Source organism: Astatotilapia calliptera, chromosome 4 (assembly GCF_900246225.1).
Source record: "Astatotilapia calliptera chromosome 4, fAstCal1.2, whole genome shotgun sequence".
Taxonomy (NCBI): Eukaryota; Metazoa; Chordata; class Actinopteri; order Cichliformes; family Cichlidae; genus Astatotilapia; species Astatotilapia calliptera.
Window position 1 is genome coordinate 8,879,122 of NC_039305.1, and position 21,049 is coordinate 8,900,170.

Genomic DNA, 21,049 nt, shown 5'->3' on the forward strand with positions numbered 1-21,049 from the left:
ATTTGATCTCAACAACATCTAGGCCTACATTTTTAAAAAGCTGGGACAGCAGCATGTTTTGTAGTTTCGAAAGCAAAACTATTTTCTTATTCTTGTTTGACATTCTTGTTTGTTTTACGGTTCATGGCTTTCTTTTTCATTTTTTTTTTTTGTTTCATGATGCATAATGTGTGGCATGAAACCATTGTAGGTGTGCCAGTTTATCACCTGCATTGTTTTTCTACAAAGCCACACTGTTGTAATACTTGTAAAATGTGGCATTGTTTTGTTGAAGTAGGCAAGACCTTCCCAGAAAAATATGTCAAAAGGATAGCAGCATGTCTAACTTTTACATTTAACCTGTACAAATACACCCTTGTATTTTTAAAGATATTGGCCTAAATTAAAAGCAAATGTTAGTTTGTCACACCAGAAGATAGTTTTCCACTTTGCATCAATTAGAAATGAGCTTGAACCCAACATCTAATAGATTGTTTGTGTTCTGTTATTAATCAGATGGTATATTATACTAAAAGTATTGAACTGGTTGGTTTCAAATAAATATCTTGTGTAATGCTTGCACAAGTGATGGGTGCATGACAGATTACATACACAATGCAAATGGAATGTAAAGAGGTACACAAACAGTAGCTATATAATGTATGCAAATGGCTAAAACAAGCAAGACAATTTCCAGGTAAAAGACAATGGTCAAGCACTATATACCAAATAACTAGAAAGGCACACAGGATTTCTCTGTCTGGAACGTGTAGTTTGGTAGACAGTTGTAAGCTAGGCTACTTTGGAAACAAAAATGCATTTCTGTCTCAAAGATGCTTGTAAATGACAGAATCAGCTTGAGTGGAATACTTAGCTAAGAAAATCTATTGCCGTTGGTCAGAAAAGTGTCAAAAAATGTTACTTCGTACAGAAACGTACCCCCTCCCGGGCTGTCACCCTCTCTGGTTTGCATCCACACCTAAGGGCATCTCAGAACGTTTTTCAGATGAAGCCACAAAATGTTATTTGTAAAGCACATTTCAAGTTAAATATCACAAAGTTCTTTACAACAAAAATAGCACAACTTCAATGCAAGTTTAAAAAGCTGACTTTTTAAAAATCCACCAACTTCACAGTGCTCAAGCTCAGTGGGAGACAGTTCTGTTCCCTTTAGTTCTCAGCCTTGTCTGATGCACAATGAGCAGGCCTATAAACTCTGAGCTTCCTCAAGGCCTGCTTTAGGGATATATGGATGTAAAAGTTCACTGATGTACACTGGTGCATTTTCATGCAGACCTCTAAAAGTCAAAACCTGAATCTTAATGTGGACTCTAGTGTTAATTGGTAGCCAGTGCAGCTGAATGAGTAACAATGTGAGCACTTTGAAGACTTAATCAAAAACCTCACATTGGCTTTCTGAACAACATGCCGATGTTCCAATGAGGCTTTGTTGATACAAGTAAACAATGAATTACAGTAATCTAAACATGATGAAATAAAGGCATGAATAACAATTTCCGAGTCAAATTATGACACAGTGGAACTCAATTTGACTGTATTTCATAAGTGACAAAAAACAAGAGTGAACCAGAGATTTAAAATGATCATCCACAGTGAAGGCAGAAGCAAACGTTGCCAGAGGGTTCCTGGTAGAAAATTTAACAAATGTGGCCTGGGAACCTAGGGTTCTATTACCTTAGGTACAAATATGTAACTGAATGTCATTTGCATAATAGTGATAAGAAATGACATCAAAAGTTCTTGAGATGCAATGAAGAGCAAGCAGCTATGACAGTAAAGCCCCCAGAACAGAACCTTGTGGCACTCACTTAGAAGGCAGCCAGAAAAACAGATCATTTATACAGATAGTACCACTCCAAAACAGACCAGTATCTCCAGTATCCAGTATCCCAGCCTATGAGGCATAATGTGATGGTCAAGGCAGATATCTAAGGCAGAGGTCAAGTCCAATATTAGCAAAATGAAACATTCTCCTACATTGCTTAACATTATCAATACATTATCAAGATTTAAATGGGAGACTCTAGGAAGAAGTCAGTGGGATGAGCTCCATGAAAGTGGTTAAAACAGAAGCTAATGCTGTTCTAACAAGACAAAATGGAAAAGACAGTGATCGTTAAAAAGATCCGTTGACAGATCAGCATCATTGTATAAGTATCAACATGGTTCTATGGATGAAACTGCTAAAACTACCTTGCGCATAGGCTTACATGTTTGATTTTTGAGGTGAAAACCTCCACGAAGTTTAGGATTTTAAGAAAATTATTTTAATCTAAAAAGGTTTTTTTAAATACCCATTTAAATTAAATTGCCTGTCTTTAAAAATGAAACTAACATTGGATTAAAAACTCAATATTTTGGCCACTAAAATTAAATGACAAAATCCTTATTCATTGGTGGTGGCTAATAAAAATGTCATTTAGAGATGCAGAAGCAGATAGACAAACATTTTAAGAAGTTAGATATTCATGAGGAAAAAAAAGAGACTGACATTGTGCAAAAGAGTAGTGGAAATAGTATTAATATATAATGTCTACACTATAAATCAAAGAAATGAGCAGTAAGGTATAATACAGAAATCTATAAGTATTTGTGGAAACCTATTACCTGACAAGTGTATTCATCTATTATAGAGTAGTAGAAGAATGTAGGAATGTAGGAATGTATCACTGTAGGAATGATTTCCTGAAATGTTCTTTAGGACAAGTGAGTTCTGCTGCATCTGTAGTGCATTATCCTGTTCAACAAGTGATTGAAATGTTTATAAAAAATAATGAGCGTGAAAGATACCAATTTAAACACACAACTTAGACTTCACATCAGTGAAGCTCAGAGGACAATGCATGTCGTATGGCCCCGTGTATTAACCTGTAAAAGACTTAAGTAGGTTATCGCTCCATCTTGTGGTAGATTCATATAAATACAGATATTTTTCTTACACCATGACGTAGGGGCTGATGATATGCTGTGTTAGATTACTCATCATTGTTATCATTTATTTGTCCAGGTAAAACTCTCAGAGAGATTTAGTGAGTGAGTCAGTGAGTCAGTCTTTTTCAAGAGAGACCTGGCCAAGAGGGCAGCAGATGTTACAGCAAATACAACACATAAAATTATAACAATTACAAAAACAAATACGAATGATAATCAGTACAGACATGTCAAGACAAACATTTGGATGATATGCAATAACAGATCATTGGTAAGTGGTAAATGGCCTGTACTTGTATAGCGCTTTAATAGTCCCTAAGGACCCCAAAGCGCTTTACACAACCAGTCATCCACCCATTCACACACACATTCACACACTGGTGATGGCAAGCTACATTGTAGCCACAGCCACCCTGTTGCGCACTGACAGAGGCGAGTACAAGAGTAATAATAAAAACAGTCCCTCTGACCAAAAGAACTATTCTTCTGCTCCTTTAAATTGGACTTAAACTCCCCGATGGTAGGAGGAATCAGCCCAAGCAGAGATTTCCATTTATATTTTCAGATAAAAACCAACCAATGGGAAAGTCTATGGATATTGGCTACTTGGCAGCACCATACAGAGAACAGTTTGGACACAAGCATTTCAGTGTGTTTTCACCTGACAAATTATGATATGCAATGATACCTAGATATTTATAACATGTAGCCAGTTTAATTTCAATTACTTGAATCCTTTTGCTCTTAGGAAGCGTAGACAACAACTTCTTTTGCCATTTGAGAATAACATGAACTTGGATTTAACACAAACCTCAAAGGCAGGTTTGTGTTAAAAGGTTTGCACTCTTCAAGGGGATGAAAAATAGTTAACTGTGTCATCTACAGATAAATGGAATGCAGTATTTGGATAAAATATCACAAAGGTTATTTAAATATAGAGAGATAAAGAGTGATCCCAATATAGATCTCTGAGGAGCTCCTGTGGATACTGGGAGAAACAAAGAAGAAGACTCAGCAAAGAGGACACACTGTGTTTTAACTGACAAGTCATTTAGTTTTTACTGATAAACCACTATTGTTCGGTCTGTTTATTAACATTACATGCCCAACTGTGTGATCTGTAGTTTTTAACGTATGAAGGATATGAACGGCCTCCTTATCACCTCCCTATCATCAAAAAAGGGAATATTTCTATATTTCCATATCACCACTGTTCCAAAGCATACGATTAAAAATGATAAGTTTGTGGTTCATCCAGCTTAAGAAAATAAGATTTAAATTGATGTGGTCTTGAATTCATTGTAGCCAGCAGCTTTAAAGCCTTGTGGATCGCCATGACATTCAGAAAAGAAAAGCTGAAGAGTTGAATACAAGATTAATTTCTAGTAGTTGCAAAGATGACCTGTTCATTAAACTGTTTTAAATCTTTATGTAAAGATTCAAATAAAGACCCTGAAGAAACCAAATATTTATTAAAGCCGTTAGGAATGTCACTTTTTTTATAGCTAGGAATAAACCAGGTTTAGTTTTTCTGGCCTTAGCCCAGCCACCATCATTTTCTTTGAGGTGACTGGACAGCATTTTACTCTAAATTTGCGGATAGGGCCATGTTTATTTAATATTTTAATGAAAATGTATTTCCATGGCAAATCAATATCACTAATCAGGTTCTATTCAAGTTACAGTGAATTGCGGAAGAAAGGTTGCTAAAAAAAATGTTGTTTAAAAAACAATTTGTTGTCTTGATTTCAGGAGTATCGATTACCTGACTGCATCTATAACACAGTGATTACTGGCACCATTTGCAAAACACCAATATGGGAATATTTATGGGGAGAGTTAGTAAAAGAGGGCATTTCAGATTTGGACAAGTAGGACTGTAAATTAGTTCCGTGAGATTAATATTTGTAAATGTAAAACTGTCTGAGACAGAAGATAGTCAGTGCGAGTTAAAATCTCCAGCGAGGAGAATTTAATTAAGATTTACTGTAGATACTCATCTTGGTAAAATACATCATTAACGCCATATATATTAAAATACAAATATCTATATCTCAGCAGAAAGCAAGCAAGACCTCGATATATAGTAATAGTTTATTAACAACATAGAACAAACAGACAAACAAAGGCTTTTTATGTGCAGTTTATTAAACAGCTCCCCTTTCCCGCTGCACGACCGCTTATCCTCTTGTCTTTAAATTAAAAACAGACGCTTACATGAAGAGAGTGCATTTTATCTTCAAATTAAAAGCACAACTATACCTTACAGCCACACGCAAACATTGTGCTCGGTCCGAGCAACATTTAAACATACTGTTACAGTCAGTGATTAATAATAGCGCAATATGTCTTTGAATTCTGGCGTTAAATGTTGTTATTGTAAAAATTAAGGGAACCCAAAAACTACTTCGAAATTCAAGCGGAAACAGGAAAGAAGCTACATGATGTCAAGATCGCCATCGGCCGACGCCTAGTTACGGGAAATACGGTAAGTGAAGAATATATAGTATTTATCATAAACGGTTTAACGAAGTTAAGAGCTTTCTGACTTCAGTGTTTCCCGCTGTTTGTCGAGAACTCGATTTCTCGATTTACATGATTGACTGTTTAACGAATACTTCAAACATTTTGGGCCTAAGTTTTATGTGAAATGGCGGTGAATGTGGCTAGAAGGAAGTTAGTGCGCGTGCACACAATAACAGCGCGTGTATACACATGAAATTACTGTTTAGTCAAATTATATTCATTTTAAATGAATCGCTAAATAGTTAAACATCAAAGGTGACCATTGGTAGGTAAATTGTTATAGTGGCTTACTGTAGATTTTACTGTACAGAATATAATTTCCGTCGTACTGCTTATACTTCTCAGTGGCACCCTCATTTTATTTTTATTTTTTGTCACAAAGGCTGTACTAACTCTAAACATGGATATGTTGATGTTCTTACCTGGTAAAAAAAAATTAAGAGCATATTAGTGATAGAAAAAAAAAACTTGCTATATTTGTTATAGGAGTCCTCATAAGAATAGCCGTTATGTATGTTATTATATGTTGTCGCAATATATGCAGTCATATATCTTTTTATGCTCTTATCTGTTTCATTTAAACATTAGAGCCCTCATGTAATCTGATAGAGCTAAACAATTACATTCACCAGATGTAATTGTTTACATTAGTCACTCTTGGCAGGTCCTATTTTTCAGGTCCAAGTTATGCTGGGCCTCCATAATGCACCAATGCTTGCTGGATCTTTCTTGGCCCAGAGTCAAACTCCTGGCCTGCATTTACAAGCGAAGCAGCACTGGTCCAAGTCCACCCTTAAACGAAAAACCTTTTGTTCCTCCTGTGCAAATATCCTGTTCTCATTTTCTTTGCAAGATAGCAAGAAAGTGCAAATATGACTGTATTAAGATGAGCTCACTATATAGAAAATGTATAGAAAGATTGCAGCTTAGTAGAACATTATTATAATATACATGCTTTTAGATTTGTTGACTTTGGCCATGTTTAGTAAACCTATGTTGGATAGCATTGGGAAATGGAGAAGAATGTTTTTCGTGAGGTGTCAAATACACATTTCTATTATTGATTCATGAGAAAACTGTTTTCCGAATTAATTTTAATTTGTCAAAGAACCCAGTAATGTTTACAGAAAAACTGGGATAACATTAATAACAATGGCTTAGCTCTGAATTTTCCTGGGTAATTATTCTTTTAAAATGCAAGGAGTTTATAGAACATCTCAGTTTAATGGAAATAATGTCCAGCAAAGAGAGGACTATGCATTCTTACTGTAACTGACTGTTTCTTCATTGAAGTTAATATTGAGGAAGTAACTAGAAAAAGGGAAGTTGTTAGACATTAGACAAGAGGTATGACTGAGTACTTGGAGCTGCATTTAAATGTGTGCCTGCAGATGTTTTTTTGCAATCTTTTAGAATGTGTAGTTGAGGACTGGAATGCTTTCCTGAGAAGCAGCCACCGGTTCTCTTAAGGAACTCTTGCCTGTGTTTTCTGAGTTCCTTTTAGCAGTCGTTACTAAAGGCTTTGGAATTTCATTAATCTCTGTGAGAGAAACAGAGCAGCAGAAGCTGTACAGTCACCAACTGTATGTTTTGTTACAGTTTAGTTCAAGATTTCCACAGCAAAGGTCATTATGGATTAAAGTTTATAGTGTGCACTATTAGTTACATGTTTATTAGATATGTGTAGACATTTAGGGTGCAAAACTCCTCTAAAGCATAATTGTTTAGGTTTCTGGTGACACTGACAGGGAAGTGTAGGTTCAGTTTGCATGTAAATGAAAAGACTTTAGTGTTGATTACTTGACCTGCAAAATGAATTTGCAGAATTTGATAACCAGTCATTGCCATTTCTCCAGTTAGTAAAATGCCATGCTTGTCAGTGCAGAAAGTTGGAACAGAAGTTAAAAAATGACCTTAGAGTTAGTTGCACAGACTTCTTTTGCAAAAAGTGAAATATTCTCAGGACTGCATGAGCAATATATGGCAATAGTGAAGTACATTGGAGATTCATTTCAGGTATAGGGTTTCTAGAAATGAAGTTTGGAATATGGTCAGAATTGGTGGTGTGCCCCAAGCTGAGACGTATAGGCCGATACTTATCTGTTTAACAGTCTGTTTCCAGATTCATTCACAGCTTAAAACAATCCATCCAAAACAAAGCAGAATTTCTGTCAAGCTTTTAATAATATGAAGAGGCAATTAAAAACATGAAATTTAAAAATCAAAACCAGCAAATTGCAAAGCAAAAAACAACTTCACCCCAAAAAACACTGGTCACAGTGACATCTTAAAAGAAACCTTAAAATCTTGAACCTTGAGCTAGTAACTTTTGACAGTTTTTTTTTGTCACACAGTTAATCTGTTGCACATAATGTTGTGGCTAAACTGACTAAATATTTCAGCTCTAGACAGAATGAGTAAATGAGAAAATGATTGGCAGACGAACTGATAATTTGTACTAATTGTTGCCTTTTTTATGAGTCATAATATGTGAAGTTGGTGACTAATAGAGTACCAAAAACAAAATTCTAAATGCTTTGACTGTCTACAATGTCTGTACCTGTGTCCTTAAACTTATGCCGGTTTAGCAGAGATATTGTTGTCATGACAAACAGTTTCCTTATCAGTAGGGGTGGAGTGAGCAACTTCCATTGAGCTTTTCGATTATGGCATGTACCAGAACCTGTCAAGTGGTGTTCCGAGTTTCCTGTAGTGGTTTTTATATGACTAAGTTGTTTTTCTGCTCAAGAGAAAAGCAAGTGAGATTATTTCAGATAGAGCCATCAGATTATTGACAGCTCATACGCTTGCCTCAGTCTAAACACTGTTTTCGGAAATAATTTTTCGCAAGAAGATGCTCATAATGTGAGTTTTCACACTGCCACATTTTCATAAAGAAAGAAACTCTTTGTTGTTTTAACAACAGGACATATAGTGGAGAATGTGGGCGTGTGACATGACATGTGACGGGCTCTTGAATGTTGGCTTGCTACAGGGCACGCACTTATTAGAATATCAGAGCAAATGAAAGGCCACAAATCCCTTCACATTTAGTGGTGTGAATGTGTACAGAAAGTTGACTGTCCATTCCAGGTGATTATCAGACTACCTGGTTTAAAGTGCACACAGAATTGAAATTGTTTTTCACCCATTAAAGAAACTTTTTTAACTGATTTTTTGCTTTTTGAACAAATTTGAATTCAGTGCTGTGCTGTACTAATCATATCCTTTACTTATTCCTCATTAAAACCCTGTATCTTGATAGTATGCAAAGATTGAAAGGGTTTAGATATTACCACTACTTGCATCACAGTTCATAGTTCACATTTTATGTTTGTCACCATACCCATAAGCAAACCTGATCCTTTAATTGGTAGTACTCAAGAGGGCAGAGCAAGTAAACCAGCCCTGTTAGAGGGAGCAGAAGGAGGGGGGAATATGGGGAAGTGTAGATGCATTTCCCATAAGTCATAGTCAGCCAGCTCCTCCCCCCAGTTGGCTGAAAGCCAGCATCAAGAGAGCAGAAAGCAAAGCGGCAGCGACTGAGCCGAGTCGTTACTGAAAAGTCGAACATGAAGGCACGCAAACGGAGCACCTAGTTCGTGTCGATGACAGGTTATTCAGAACAAATACTTGAGAATGCAGTTCAGACTGGCATCTATTGGTATGTCTGCCCGCTACGTCGGCTCACACATACAGAGTCTGTTTTTGTGCCTGTTTGTTGCAGTGGGGTTTTCTCTATTTCCTTTCCACGTAAATTCATTGGGGTGTGGTGGTGCAGCGTCTTAAGACGGAAGTGACAGTTGAGTTGCTTCGCTCTAGATAATCTTGCGGTGCATGAAGTCTGCGTATAAGGTAGTATCATTAATAAACTCAAACAGCTTTAACGTAATTTTGATTATGTTTTGATGTTATTTTTTGCTGTATTGTTACTTGTATCTATACTTTATTGGTGTTGTCAGCAGCAAAAGCATGTAGTGTGCATGTGATTGTTTTAGTCAAGAATTTAGGCTTAATCTTTGTGTGATAAGCTGCTAGTGTAATGGACAAACTGATGCAACTAATTGCAACTGTAGTGCTCTAAATGTAGTTCTCAGTTTGTGCCTTTTAAACTGCATGTAGTTTTCCTGTGTTGGTTTTACAGTCCTACCTGTTGTGCTGGTGATAACTTTTAAGGTGTGAACAGGCAGCCATGCAAATCTTTATTTCAAATTAGCCCAGGCTGTGCAGCCCAGGCATTGCCTAGGTTACTTCCTCTGACTGAAACAGACTGCATGCACTGAGCGACAGAGTTTGCAACTGTGAAAACAAGGCCGGGGTTTAATTTCCTGTCTCATCTGCCCACCTCAAATTTCACAGTTTCAGTTCATCTGCGCTCCTAACCATGTGTGGCGCAGTAAAATATGTTAAACTTCAAACGAGCCATAATGAAGCATATCAAATTATTTTTGCGTTTATGCATGGGTGTATATTTCCGTCGTAAACCTTTCAGTCGAATCTTCAGTCAGATTTATGAGCTTTTCTGTTGTGCTCGATTACAGCAGGCAAATGGCACCGTGGAAAGTATTTGCAAAGTGTGCCATAGATGCAAACTGAAAAAATACTAAGAATGAAAAATTAAGAAAAAATGAACAAAAACAAACAGCAAAATGCATTGCAACCTTTAACCTGAGATGTGTTTAGTTTTCAGAATCCATTTGTTCCCCTTTTTAGGTATCCTCACTCCCACGCTCACATTAGCAGATAAAAGTCCTTTGTTACATTTTGGAGAAATGGTTTATGCTTATACAAACTTCACAACATTTCTAAAGGTCACTCTTGATGAGTCGCAGCAAGCATCTGACTAACTGAATAAATATCACGCACTGTGAGCTCTGAAGTAACGTGTTCATCAAAATCGAAAGCTCGGTTTATAAAGGAGCCAAATATGTTGCCCTCGACCAAAGACAAATTCACTAATTAATATTTAAATAATAATACTAAAAAAGTTACTTTTAACTCTCTGGTTATAGCCACACAAACAACCCTGGCATCTATAACTAAAACGAAATTGATTAACTCTTATTTAAGATTAAAGACAAAACATAAAGGCAGGAGACAGTTGATAAGGAAGATCGTTATTTATCAGCTGCTTGTGTCTCTTGCAGATTTAGAAGATAACATGGCGGTGAGACAGAGGCTCTTCAACTCAACAGCGCCTTTCACTGGACCACCAAAAGCTGACCTGAAGGGGACATATCCATCATGCTCCAATGCAGAGCAGGAGACTGAGGAGGCGCAAGATGAGGGGAAGGATGGCAAAATGGGATTTACGCAAAAGTGGTCTGCTGATAAACTCACTAAACTCCTGACACATGGAACTGCAGAACAAGTGGAAGAAATGCAGTTCAAGACCTCAACCATTGTTGCTCAGGCAGAATGTAAATATATCTTATTTTTATAGTGTATCACATCAATGAACTTTCCTGTGAGCCAATTTTACATTAACACTGTGCTCGTTTAGGTGAAACCCAGGACTCCCAAGAGTTCAGCCCGTCCTGTTATGACCGCTCCTTCCGTGCCTTCCCTAAATGCTTAACCACCAGGTAAGATCTTGGGGACATTCTCCGCATTATAAATTAAATTTCTGTTTAAGGGTCTGTGCTGAATTGTGTAAACATGCCTTAAATTCCTTTTGCTTTCTTCAAATTTCTTTTGAAGTCTTTCATCTGACCAAAACAATGTGGCGTGCCAAACAATGGCCACCATCCAGGAAGCAAGCACATCAATACTCTCCTCAAGAAAGAGTACCCATAGGAGACAGAAACGTAAGGGGAAGAGGAAGAAGCAGCAGAAGAAGAAGGACAAGCAGCGACAGAGACGTCGAATGCCTTCTGGAGTGCCTGAACAAGAAAGTGGAAGTTCTCTGATCCCGATCCTGGTGAGGTTACTCTTCACATCTCTCTGAGTCTTGACTATGAAACTGGATTCAAAAATGTGTTAATATTTAGTATGCTGTGCTGTTAAAAGAATTTAAATCATCTTCAACAATAGGGTCCTAATCTCTAGAAGTTCCCATGTAAACATTACCCTTCCTAAATTGTGGAAGTGAAACATTGAATTCCAACAGCCCCGCCTCTTTCGGCCTTGAATTTTTAAGCCTAGAGCAAATTTATCGGAGGATGTAAACACTATATTGTCTAAGAACTTTTTTTTTCTTCTTCTTCTTCTTGTAGGGGGACTCTTCTGTTGAAGAGAGAAGCGATCTCAGTACCTCTTGCTGTAGCAGCTTTGAAAGCTCAGAGGAAGACGCCCGAAGGGCTTCTTTTTACAGCCAACAAGTTTACAACAAAGGCTCAAGCTGTTCCCCTTTGAACTGGCCAGTTTTGGGTAACCTCTCCAGTGTTCGGTCATATGAGCACAACAGCAGCTCAGACTCTCTTAGCAGTGTGGGAGACTGCTCACTGGCCCTTGCTGGGCTCAGAGGCCTTGTCAGTCAGGGGGATCCATGCTACACAGGGCCATTTTTCAAAGAAGTGGAGAGGGAGACTAGGGAAGACGAAGACGAGTTCTCGGAAGCTGACTCTGTTAGCAATGAGGGACTCATTTTTTATCATGAAGTAAGTTCTGCTTTGCTTCAGTCTGCTTGCTTCGGTATGTTTTGATTTGAAAAGTGGCTGAACCAAACTAACCTGTTTGTCTCTTCCTGACAGAAAATTCAGCCTGTGGACTCAGAATACAAAGAAGGGAGAGAGTATGTCCTCCAGCACTTCATCAAGGAAGGCTCCTATGGTGAAGTACACAGTGCTGAAGATGTGAACAGTGGGTTCAAATTTGCTGCCAAAAAGGTAATTTACAGCATATCGATTTGTATAAAAACAGTCTTGCATAAAAGTATGTACATAATCTTAGTATTTTACGTTCCATCTTTTTCTTAAAGATTGCCCTGAAGAGGTTCAACAGTGAGGAGGTGGGTGCGTGGAGTGCCCTCAGATCTCCTCATGTGGTGAAGCTCTTTGGAGTGGTTAGAGAGGGGCCTAATGTCGTCCTTCTGATGGAACACAAAGCTGGTAAACAATCCCACTATCTTCCCTTCACACACAGCGTATGTTGTTGATACTAACTACTCCTGTTGTCATTTAAACTCAAGAAACAGATGGAATCAATTAAGTGCACAAACATGTACAGTACATGGAACTTGAGTCGACTGAGTTCAAGTGCAGAAAAATACGGATGTGATTAGTGTTGAGATGCGGAAGTGGGTGTTTCTGGGATGCTCGAAATGACTGTTGACCTTACTCAAAGAGTGTTTGTCCAAACTGCACCAAACGTGTGACGCAAGCTCCCTTCCTGATAAACATTGATATACCTGACACATTTTTCCATTGTCATTAAGTGCTGGCTTCTTTACAAGCCATAACCCAGAGGAAAAGATTAATCAGATGCTCTCTGTTGGTAAATATTGCTAAGACAGCAGTCTTTGTTCCGCTCTAACATTTTGTGTTATTCCAGGCTCTTTGGGCCAGCTGATAGTGGAACGTGGTCGACTGCCAGAGGATTTAAGTCTCCACTACCACTCTCAAGTTTTAACAGCGTTGGAGTACTTAGTGAAGAAAAGGGTGGTGCATCTCGATATTAAAGGTATATTATACAAATACCATACCTTTGAAATCTTAGATGACTTGAATGTTAGCCTCATATTTATGATGTTTGGTGTGCCCACTTTATGACTGAACATGACACGTATCTTAAGAGTGAGCTTTTATAAGAAATTTAGTGTAATTTAATCAATTTACAACAGCAAATAAATCCACAAAGTGAAGTTGTTAAGTTTTATCCACTTTTTATCTCTATATAATGTACAAATTAATAATGACTGGGACTGTTCCTGTGACTTCCTAAATATTGGTGATGTTGTCGAGTGATAAAGTATGGAATGTAAATGTTAAATCCAAAAAAGTAACAATATATCGATATTGGCACTGCCTCACAACACTTTCATTATGAACATTAACAGCTAGAGAACAATAGTAATAACAGTAAAACTAAGAAATGTGTCAGCTTGACTTTTACTTGTTGTGGTAGTGGAAAGTTGAAAAAAAGACAGAGAGAAAGTCAGATTTGTAATTAGTTCTCATCAGAGGATTTTGTGTCTATGCGCAGCTGTTGTTTGGAACACAAGTGTCATAGATACAGTCTAGATTTGATCTTCAAGCACCTGGGTTGTGAAACCAGATTACCACAGAGAAAAAGACGGGCTGGGAATTTCCCACAGTGTGACTCACTGCTGTTCTCTAGACACGGCGCATGTGCACAAAATCAGGAGAGCGAGAGAGAAAGGGAGAACAAAACGGAGTGAGGGGGGGGATGGGACAAAGAGCAGGAAGTAGTTCGAAAGAGAAGAAGAGGAGAAAAAGTACAATGGACAGAAAGAATACAGAAGATGAAAATAAAGTGGAAAGGGTTATATAGAAGAACAAAGGAAACACAAAAACAGAACAGAAACTGAGATTGAGGAAGAGCAAAAAAGACAGAGAATATCTTAAGAGCTGACAAGACATGTTTTGTGGTGTATCTCAAGCGCCATCTGCTGTCTGTAATTTCTCAGGAAAAGCTAGACAATAATACCACATCTCTTCTTTATCTGCGTACGGTTTGTGACTAGTTTCCACATCCATTCCACATTAAAGAGTTTAGCACAGCAGCTGTCCCTGTGTGACTTCATATTTTCCATTCATTTGGCTCCTTTGTCTTAGACTGTTTTGTCTAAGCAGCTGCCCTGTTTCTAATTATGTCATCTAAAAACTACACAGCACAAGTCATGGAAATCAACCAAGCACCACTGACATCACACAGCAGCACACAGATTAATGCAATGGATTACTGACTCTACTTGTTTCTCACAGCCGACAACGTGTTGCTGTCGGACGATGGTAGAGACACCTTCCTATGTGACTTTGGACATGCCGAAAGGCTCGACAATCAGGGTCAGAGCCTCAGTAGGTCCAAAGGTAAATACTTTGTCACTGAGTAATTTGGCAAGATGTGCAATTTCTCCACTTACATGTCCGAATTCACAATTTTCTCAATGTATTTGATTACAGATCTGAAGGGCACAGAGACTCACATGGCCCCTGAAATAATAAAAGGAGAACCCCGCGGAGCTAAAGCAGATGTGTGGAGCAGCTGCTGTATGTTACTGCACATGCTCAATGGTTGTCAGCCTTGGACAAGATACTATAATTGTCGCCTTTACTTGAAGGTATTCTTCGAATACTTTATTGACAGATGTTTGTTCTTTAGAGTACTCGTATCAAGCCTTGACTGAATTTCCTTGGTTGATTGGTTTACAGATTGCTAACGAGCCCCCGCCTCTGAGAGAGATCCCACCTGACTGTGGCTCTCTCACTGCTGAAGTTATAAAAGCAGGACTCCAGAAGGATCCACTGAAGAGATCATCAGCAACTGACCTCAGAGAAAAAACTGACAGAGCTCTAAGAGAAGGTAAATCTGCACTGCATCTGGCTTGATGGTGGTTTCAGCAGTGAGTTTACAGACAATTGAGAGTTTGTTATTTTGCATTTATATGGTATGGAATGCTCTTTTTAGTGACCATCAGTTGACCACATTGAGTTTAGTAATACCTGCTATACATTTTTTAATCAGTTTATCGTAGGTACATAAGTTCATTTAATTTTTATTGATTTGATTGCAGTTGGAGGACTCACCAACCCAGTGAAGGGTCCCTATTTAGAGCCCTTGCTTAACACCAACAAACCAAGTGACTCCATGCAACTCATCAGCAGCAGTGCTGACTTTGAGGATGAAGAGATGCACCAAGAGTCCATGGAAAAGCTGATCACAACAGGGAGGAGGACAAAGAAACTGACTGATGAGGAAGAGGCAGACGCTGATTCTAAGAAATCGAAACGAGGCTCGCCTCATGAACCACAAATGCTGATCTCGGAGCTGAGCCACAAGAGGGACAACAAAATCACCACGGTACCTGAACTTGAGCTACGGAAGCTGGTTGGAGGTGAGGTTTTCTTTAAGCTGTATTTAATTTCAGGTGTTAAGTATGGCAGATGCTTGAACTCTGTATGCTTTTGTTTTTTCGTTTGTTTGCAGATTTCTATCTGAGCAGCCTCTCCCAGCTTCATTCTGCTGAGATGCAGGAGCAGTTGTTGTCTTGCCTCAGCAGTGACCCTTACTCGAACTGGGAACCATTGGACAAAAAGGTAAATCAAAATGCAGAGCAGAAATAAAGCCAAAATATCAGGGAAAACATGTTGTTAGGCGAACAGTTTTTAAAAGAACTTCTCTGGCGGCCTATTGTTTTGGTTAACAGCAGAAATAATAGACCTACTGTTTGGTTTGTGTTCCCCTTTTTCCAGGACTCTGGCCGCTGGTCTCTGAGCCCAGGAGACGACCTCAGCTCCGGTGTCTTCTCCTACAATAGCCAGCCAGATGTGCAGGTGTTCAGTTTGGATTTCCTGGGTCACACACAGCAGCCACCACCTTGCTGTTTTGAAGGTGAGATAAAAAGGCTCTTCTGTTTAATATGATACCTAATTGTATATAATTTTTTTTCTCTTTGGTCATGTGCCTCACTCTGCTTTATGATTGGTCCAGGGGTGGATGTCTGCATCAGAGACTTTAGTGATAAGAAAATCCGGATCAGAGAGATGCGTCGGGTGAAGGTGGGCCATATTGCCACTGGAATCAGTGATCAGGTGAGGTATACTCACAGAATCCCAGACTATTATATCCAAAAAGTATATGTTGTTTGTCCATTTAAGTAGAAAAAATAGAAGATTATACTAGTTTGACGTTTATCTGTGTCTGATTTAGATCTCTGAGAGGGTTTACACACTGAAAACTGAGCACGGCCAGCAGATTGGTCACGATGAGGAGGTACAAGAGTCCGGCCTGGAGCTCCGCTGTTTTCCAGCTCCAGACTTCAGCACTTCTTGGAGATGGAGAATCAAAGATGGCATGCTGGAAACTCGATAGAGCCCTCAGCTACTTTATTCCAGCTGCAATTTCATATTAACCGCTCATCATTTCATGTTGTGCTTCGAACAAGTGTCTTTGGCTTTTGTTGATGTGTGAGGGACCATAAAACATTTGTGAGCCTCCACTTTAACAAACTGCTTTTGCCTAAAATATCGTAAATTAAAAATAAAATGAAATATAAAAGAGGATTGATTTTTAGCATTGTGTCTTGTAATGTTGCATGTGTCAATGTTTATGTTGAGTCAATAAATAGAAAACTGTGAAGTCTGTGAAAAAAGTTTGATCTCTCTTTTTATTTCATAAAAAAAAACAAGTTTGTAATACTTATAAATTGATAGTTCACATGATTTAGAAGTTACAGCTATATAGTTACTAATTATATTATTACTATTACTATAATAAATATAATGGTTTCCTATTAGGATAAAGTTGGTCTCATTTTACTTTTCAGCCTTTTAAGGTTATATCCAATATCCTTTAATTAATAATAATAATAATGATAAAAGAAAGGCCTTAGTCTGGTGACTGATGACTATGACATATTTATCAGAAACTTTGGTGCAGAGCAAGGCTAATGCCAGAGAAGACATTATTAATATCTAAAGATTATTTACCAGTTTGATAATCCACCATTTCTCCAAAATTATCTGAAGGCTATACTTTGGATTACTAAGCCTTGGGTTATGTTTATAAAAATGAAAAGGTTGATGTCTTAACTTGGACATTAAATAATATCAGTGTGCTTCCTGGCGTCTTACTTTGCATTAAAAATTGACACTAATGTATAATCTAACTAGCACATTGTTTGTGTTGATCTATACAAGTTCAAACACCTCTCGGGAGACTAAGTTTCTATTTGTCTCTACATTTCCAGCAACATATGCATTTTCTAGGAACAGGAAAACAGGAATAGCTGGTATGCTGATTTACTGACGTAAGAAAAAGTAGGGGGTGTGACTGATGGCAAAAAGTCTGAGCCATATTTTATGAGATCATACTGCTGTAAGCCTTTTTAGTATAGTCAACATTCTGTGTGTGATTAAAGCACAGCTACAGATAATAGTTAAAAGATTTATTTTTAATATTACAGCATACAAAGTCACTGCAAAAAGATTTCAAGGGAGACTTGAAGGAAATTTTACTCTTACAAATATGATATAGAAAAGGTGAAAACTTGAGAATATCAAAATGATTTCAGAGTTAAAAAAGAAAACAAAAACCACCAAGGCACTGACAAACAAGAAGAACGTATAAAAAGACTTTTGCTGTTTAGACAAAGTCGCAGTTTGAATAACTCACGTACAAAATACAGTACTTTGAATATGTGTAAAGTGAGGTAAGAATCTGTGAGCAATCCATTGCTTTCTGTGTCTGAAGCGTCAAACCTTCAGTAGACCAAAAGAACACCGAGAAGTAACAGAATTATTGAGTGTCACGTTAAGGTCAGAATGCTGGTCAAAATGCCCCCAAACACCATATGATTGTATATTACACAAGATTGCAGTTCTTTTACTATCCTTTCAGAGAGATTATCTGACTGTTTTTTAACCATCTGATGATTCATGTTAAACGTAAACATAACTAGAAGAATTGGGTGCTGCACCTACTGGAAGAAGAGAAATGAACTGGGGGTTAATTAAACCCAAACTTTTATCAGAGTTCTCTTAGTATATACCGTTTTCTAAATATTTCCGCAAAAATATCTCTTTAACTCCATCGAATATGACCACCTTACACATTCAGTGCCAGCAGAACATTACAGATTTACACCAGTGAACACTCACAAATACATGAGAATGTGGATTGGCTAGCATACAGACAATGATGTAAAGGATGGAGAGAGTGGGAAGAGCAGAAAGGCAATTTCTGTGAAAAAAAATAGCAAAAAACTAAACAAAACAAGGGAAACTCTTAATTTGATCAAAACATTTCTCATAATATCATTTAAGGTAGAAAACAGAATGCAGTGACTTGTGTACCAAGTAAAAAATAAATTAATTAAAATGCATTCCTTGTTCAAGTCTTGACAACCTCTCCCCATCCTTCAATTTTGTGCACGTAATCCTGCACAGCTCGCTTCCCCAGTGGCATAGGCATCTTGAGTGCAACAGCGCTATTAGTCCAACTCCCAATTCTTACATATGAATAAGAGGCAGAAATGAAGAACAATTAATTCGAGATAAGTTCTTCCTGTTGAGTGTATTTCTTTCTGCATTCTTCTTCCTCCTGTGCCATTTCCCTCAATTGTAATTCTTGCTGTCTTTCTCCTCTCTGCTCTTCATGCTGCCCCTCACATCTTGCGAATGACAAGAACAGTGGTAAGGACTCCTGCCAAGAAAACTCCGACCGTCTGCCATGTTGGTGTGCCAAAGTAGGAGCGAATACCCTCCTAAAAATGCCGAAAAGACAGGAAATTTAATATGGACACATAGATTATTGCTAATAAATTAGGTTTATTAGTTTGCTCCTTACCCAGCCACCTTGCTCCCTGATCCAGTTGATCACATGTTCCCGGAGATAGTCTATGGTCCAACTGATAATGGTTCTGATAATATCCGGAATCTGAGTTACAAGAGCCTGTAAAGGTGTAAAGAGAAGATCTTTAGATTTTTTTAATTCAATAATACATGCCTTACTTTTGTTATTTATTAATTTTAAAATACCAAACATAGCAGTTTCACGTACTTTGATAACGAGTCGGCATGCAAAGTAGAACAGTGCAACCACCCTGCCCCAGTTAAATATTCCATCTGAAAAGATCTCATAGGCCACTCTCATAAAAACCTCTCTTGTGGGACAAAGCGAAGAGTCATTTATCATTCTAGGGAAAAAGATTGAATAATGGTAAGCAAATAATTAAGTTATTACAGTTATAGTTGAACAAACTTGCATATCATAATACTCCACGCCTTTAAAGTTGCCTGAAGAGGCACACAGACAAGTTACCAACCTTTGGAGCTCTACATTTCCATCCAGCTCGTCTCCAATCTGCTGCAGGCACTGAGCAAGCTTCTTATGTTTTGGGTCAGTCAGCTGGCTTCCACCAAGCTGTTCTCTCGTCACTGCCTTATTGCCATCTCCTTGCCTCTGAACTCGCTCATAGATGAAACTATACAGCACAAATACACAACAGTAAGCCATCTTACACTTTCTTTAGTTCAACAGCAAGAAACCAAAGTGAAGGGGTTAAGATGACCTGGTTACCTAAGCTGGTTGTCATCATTGGACCTTGGCACATTAGCACTTTCAAAATGGACTGTTACTTATATATAGCACTTTACTACTCTCTTTGAGCGTTGAATGTGTTTTCTTACAACAAACCTCGTTCACATATGATACATATTTTCTCTGTGCCAAAGCACTTTTAACCCAACGTTAGGACACTAGCACTCTGACGGATGTGCCAAGGTCAACATGAGATTCACTATTTATGTTGACATGCAACCTAGAAGATCAAACAAATAGCCTTGCAATTGGTAGGTGATCAGCTCTTCCTTCTGAAACAAGTCAACAAAAGGCACTCAAACTCCTTACACCTAACCCCTTATATCAAGTTGATTTCCTTCACAAAAATGATATATTCCACATATAACTGCTACCCAAGAGTGTAGTGTGTACTCACTCCTGTAACAAAATAGTTCCGACTTCCAGTATCTGATCTCCGGAATTCCCTGAAAGACAAAGGTAGACACTCATTAGATGACTCAAATGCTGATAAATAAGCATTGCGCCAAATTATTATGAGATCACTTTAGATGACAGAAAAATTATACGTCAATTCTCAGTTTCATCGTAGGTATTTTTTTCGTAACAATTAGTTTAAACACGTTTTTAAAACTATTGTTTTTGTAAATTATTTATATCTCCTGTTCAACTCAACTCTAGACACCTGTTTGTCCGTAACATATACAAAGGCAATACATCAAATCTGGTGTTAGTTATTTAGTTGATAGTATTAATTTAAGTTAATTCGCGTTCAACACTGTCGTAACTGAGGAAATTTGCCATTTTTTTTAATGTCAAAAGGATGCCGTTTCCAAATGTGTACGTTTCGCTTTCGGTCAAACGCGTTTGCTTACTCTTTGTAACGCGAACATCTACACAACGCAGTGCTAACGAAAAGCTAACGTTTAGCTACTTTTGCTAAGCTAAGCCCTATCCATGTTAACGATACACTTAGCAAGCAATAAAGCGGCAAACTAAATGTTAACTGTTAAAGCGCCACATTATCTGTGTCTATCGGACTCCCACCGACACTGTCAGAGTCGAAATATATGTATTTTATTTGTTGACGATAGCTGCTACTACCTTGATCGCCTCCTCCTGGGTGTGATGCCATCTTCTTTTCTGTTTGGGTCGTTTCTGGTTCCCGTGCAATCACGTGATAACAGTTATTTGTTCGTACCAGTGGGCGGCACTTGCCACCCTCACTTTTTCACCCTCTAGTTTAATTTACAAATATACAAATAGAACTATAGGCAACAGAAATAGGGAAAAACTATAATGCCCCCTACCGCACGTAAAGTGGTACGATAACTCTGTAATTTTAGTCCAAAAAAGTCTGTTAAATCTTTTTTTAGCCTCGCCTAAATGAACG

General features: G+C 38.0%; 2 protein-coding genes across 4 annotated transcripts; one reads left to right on the plus strand and one right to left on the minus strand.

The window, feature by feature from the left end:
• Positions 1 to 5,337: 5,337 nt before the first annotated feature.
• Positions 5,338 to 16,729, plus strand: map3k14a (mitogen-activated protein kinase kinase kinase 14a). Of its 3 annotated transcripts, none has more exons than XM_026164439.1 (16): positions 5,338 to 5,419; positions 10,605 to 10,877; positions 10,961 to 11,042; positions 11,158 to 11,377; positions 11,673 to 12,056; positions 12,150 to 12,284; positions 12,377 to 12,506; positions 12,949 to 13,077; positions 14,343 to 14,447; positions 14,541 to 14,698; positions 14,790 to 14,940; positions 15,152 to 15,472; positions 15,565 to 15,674; positions 15,831 to 15,969; positions 16,069 to 16,169; positions 16,288 to 16,729. In XM_026164439.1, exons 2-16 carry the CDS (start codon positions 10,619 to 10,621, stop codon positions 16,447 to 16,449), a joined length of 2,586 nt encoding a protein of 861 aa, XP_026020224.1. In that variant the 5' UTR covers positions 5,338 to 5,419; positions 10,605 to 10,618; the 3' UTR covers positions 16,450 to 16,729. The 3 variants fall into 3 exon arrangements, with proteins under 3 accessions (XP_026020224.1, XP_026020223.1, XP_026020225.1); XM_026164438.1 differs by lacking the exon at positions 5,338 to 5,419 and adding an exon at positions 8,670 to 9,121; XM_026164440.1 differs by lacking the exon at positions 5,338 to 5,419 and adding an exon at positions 9,145 to 9,312.
• A 766-nt stretch (positions 16,730 to 17,495) lies between these two features.
• On the minus strand, positions 17,496 to 20,975 carry LOC113020454 (apoptosis regulator BAX). The gene is made up of 6 exons (XM_026164441.1): positions 20,761 to 20,975; positions 20,075 to 20,123; positions 19,403 to 19,561; positions 19,138 to 19,273; positions 18,925 to 19,029; positions 17,496 to 18,841 (listed from the first exon to the last, which is right to left on the minus strand). The coding sequence occupies exons 1-6, from the start codon at positions 20,789 to 20,791 to the stop codon at positions 18,743 to 18,745; spliced, it is 579 nt and encodes a 192-aa protein (XP_026020226.1). The 5' UTR covers positions 20,792 to 20,975; the 3' UTR covers positions 17,496 to 18,742.
• Positions 20,976 to 21,049: the final 74 nt, after the last annotated feature.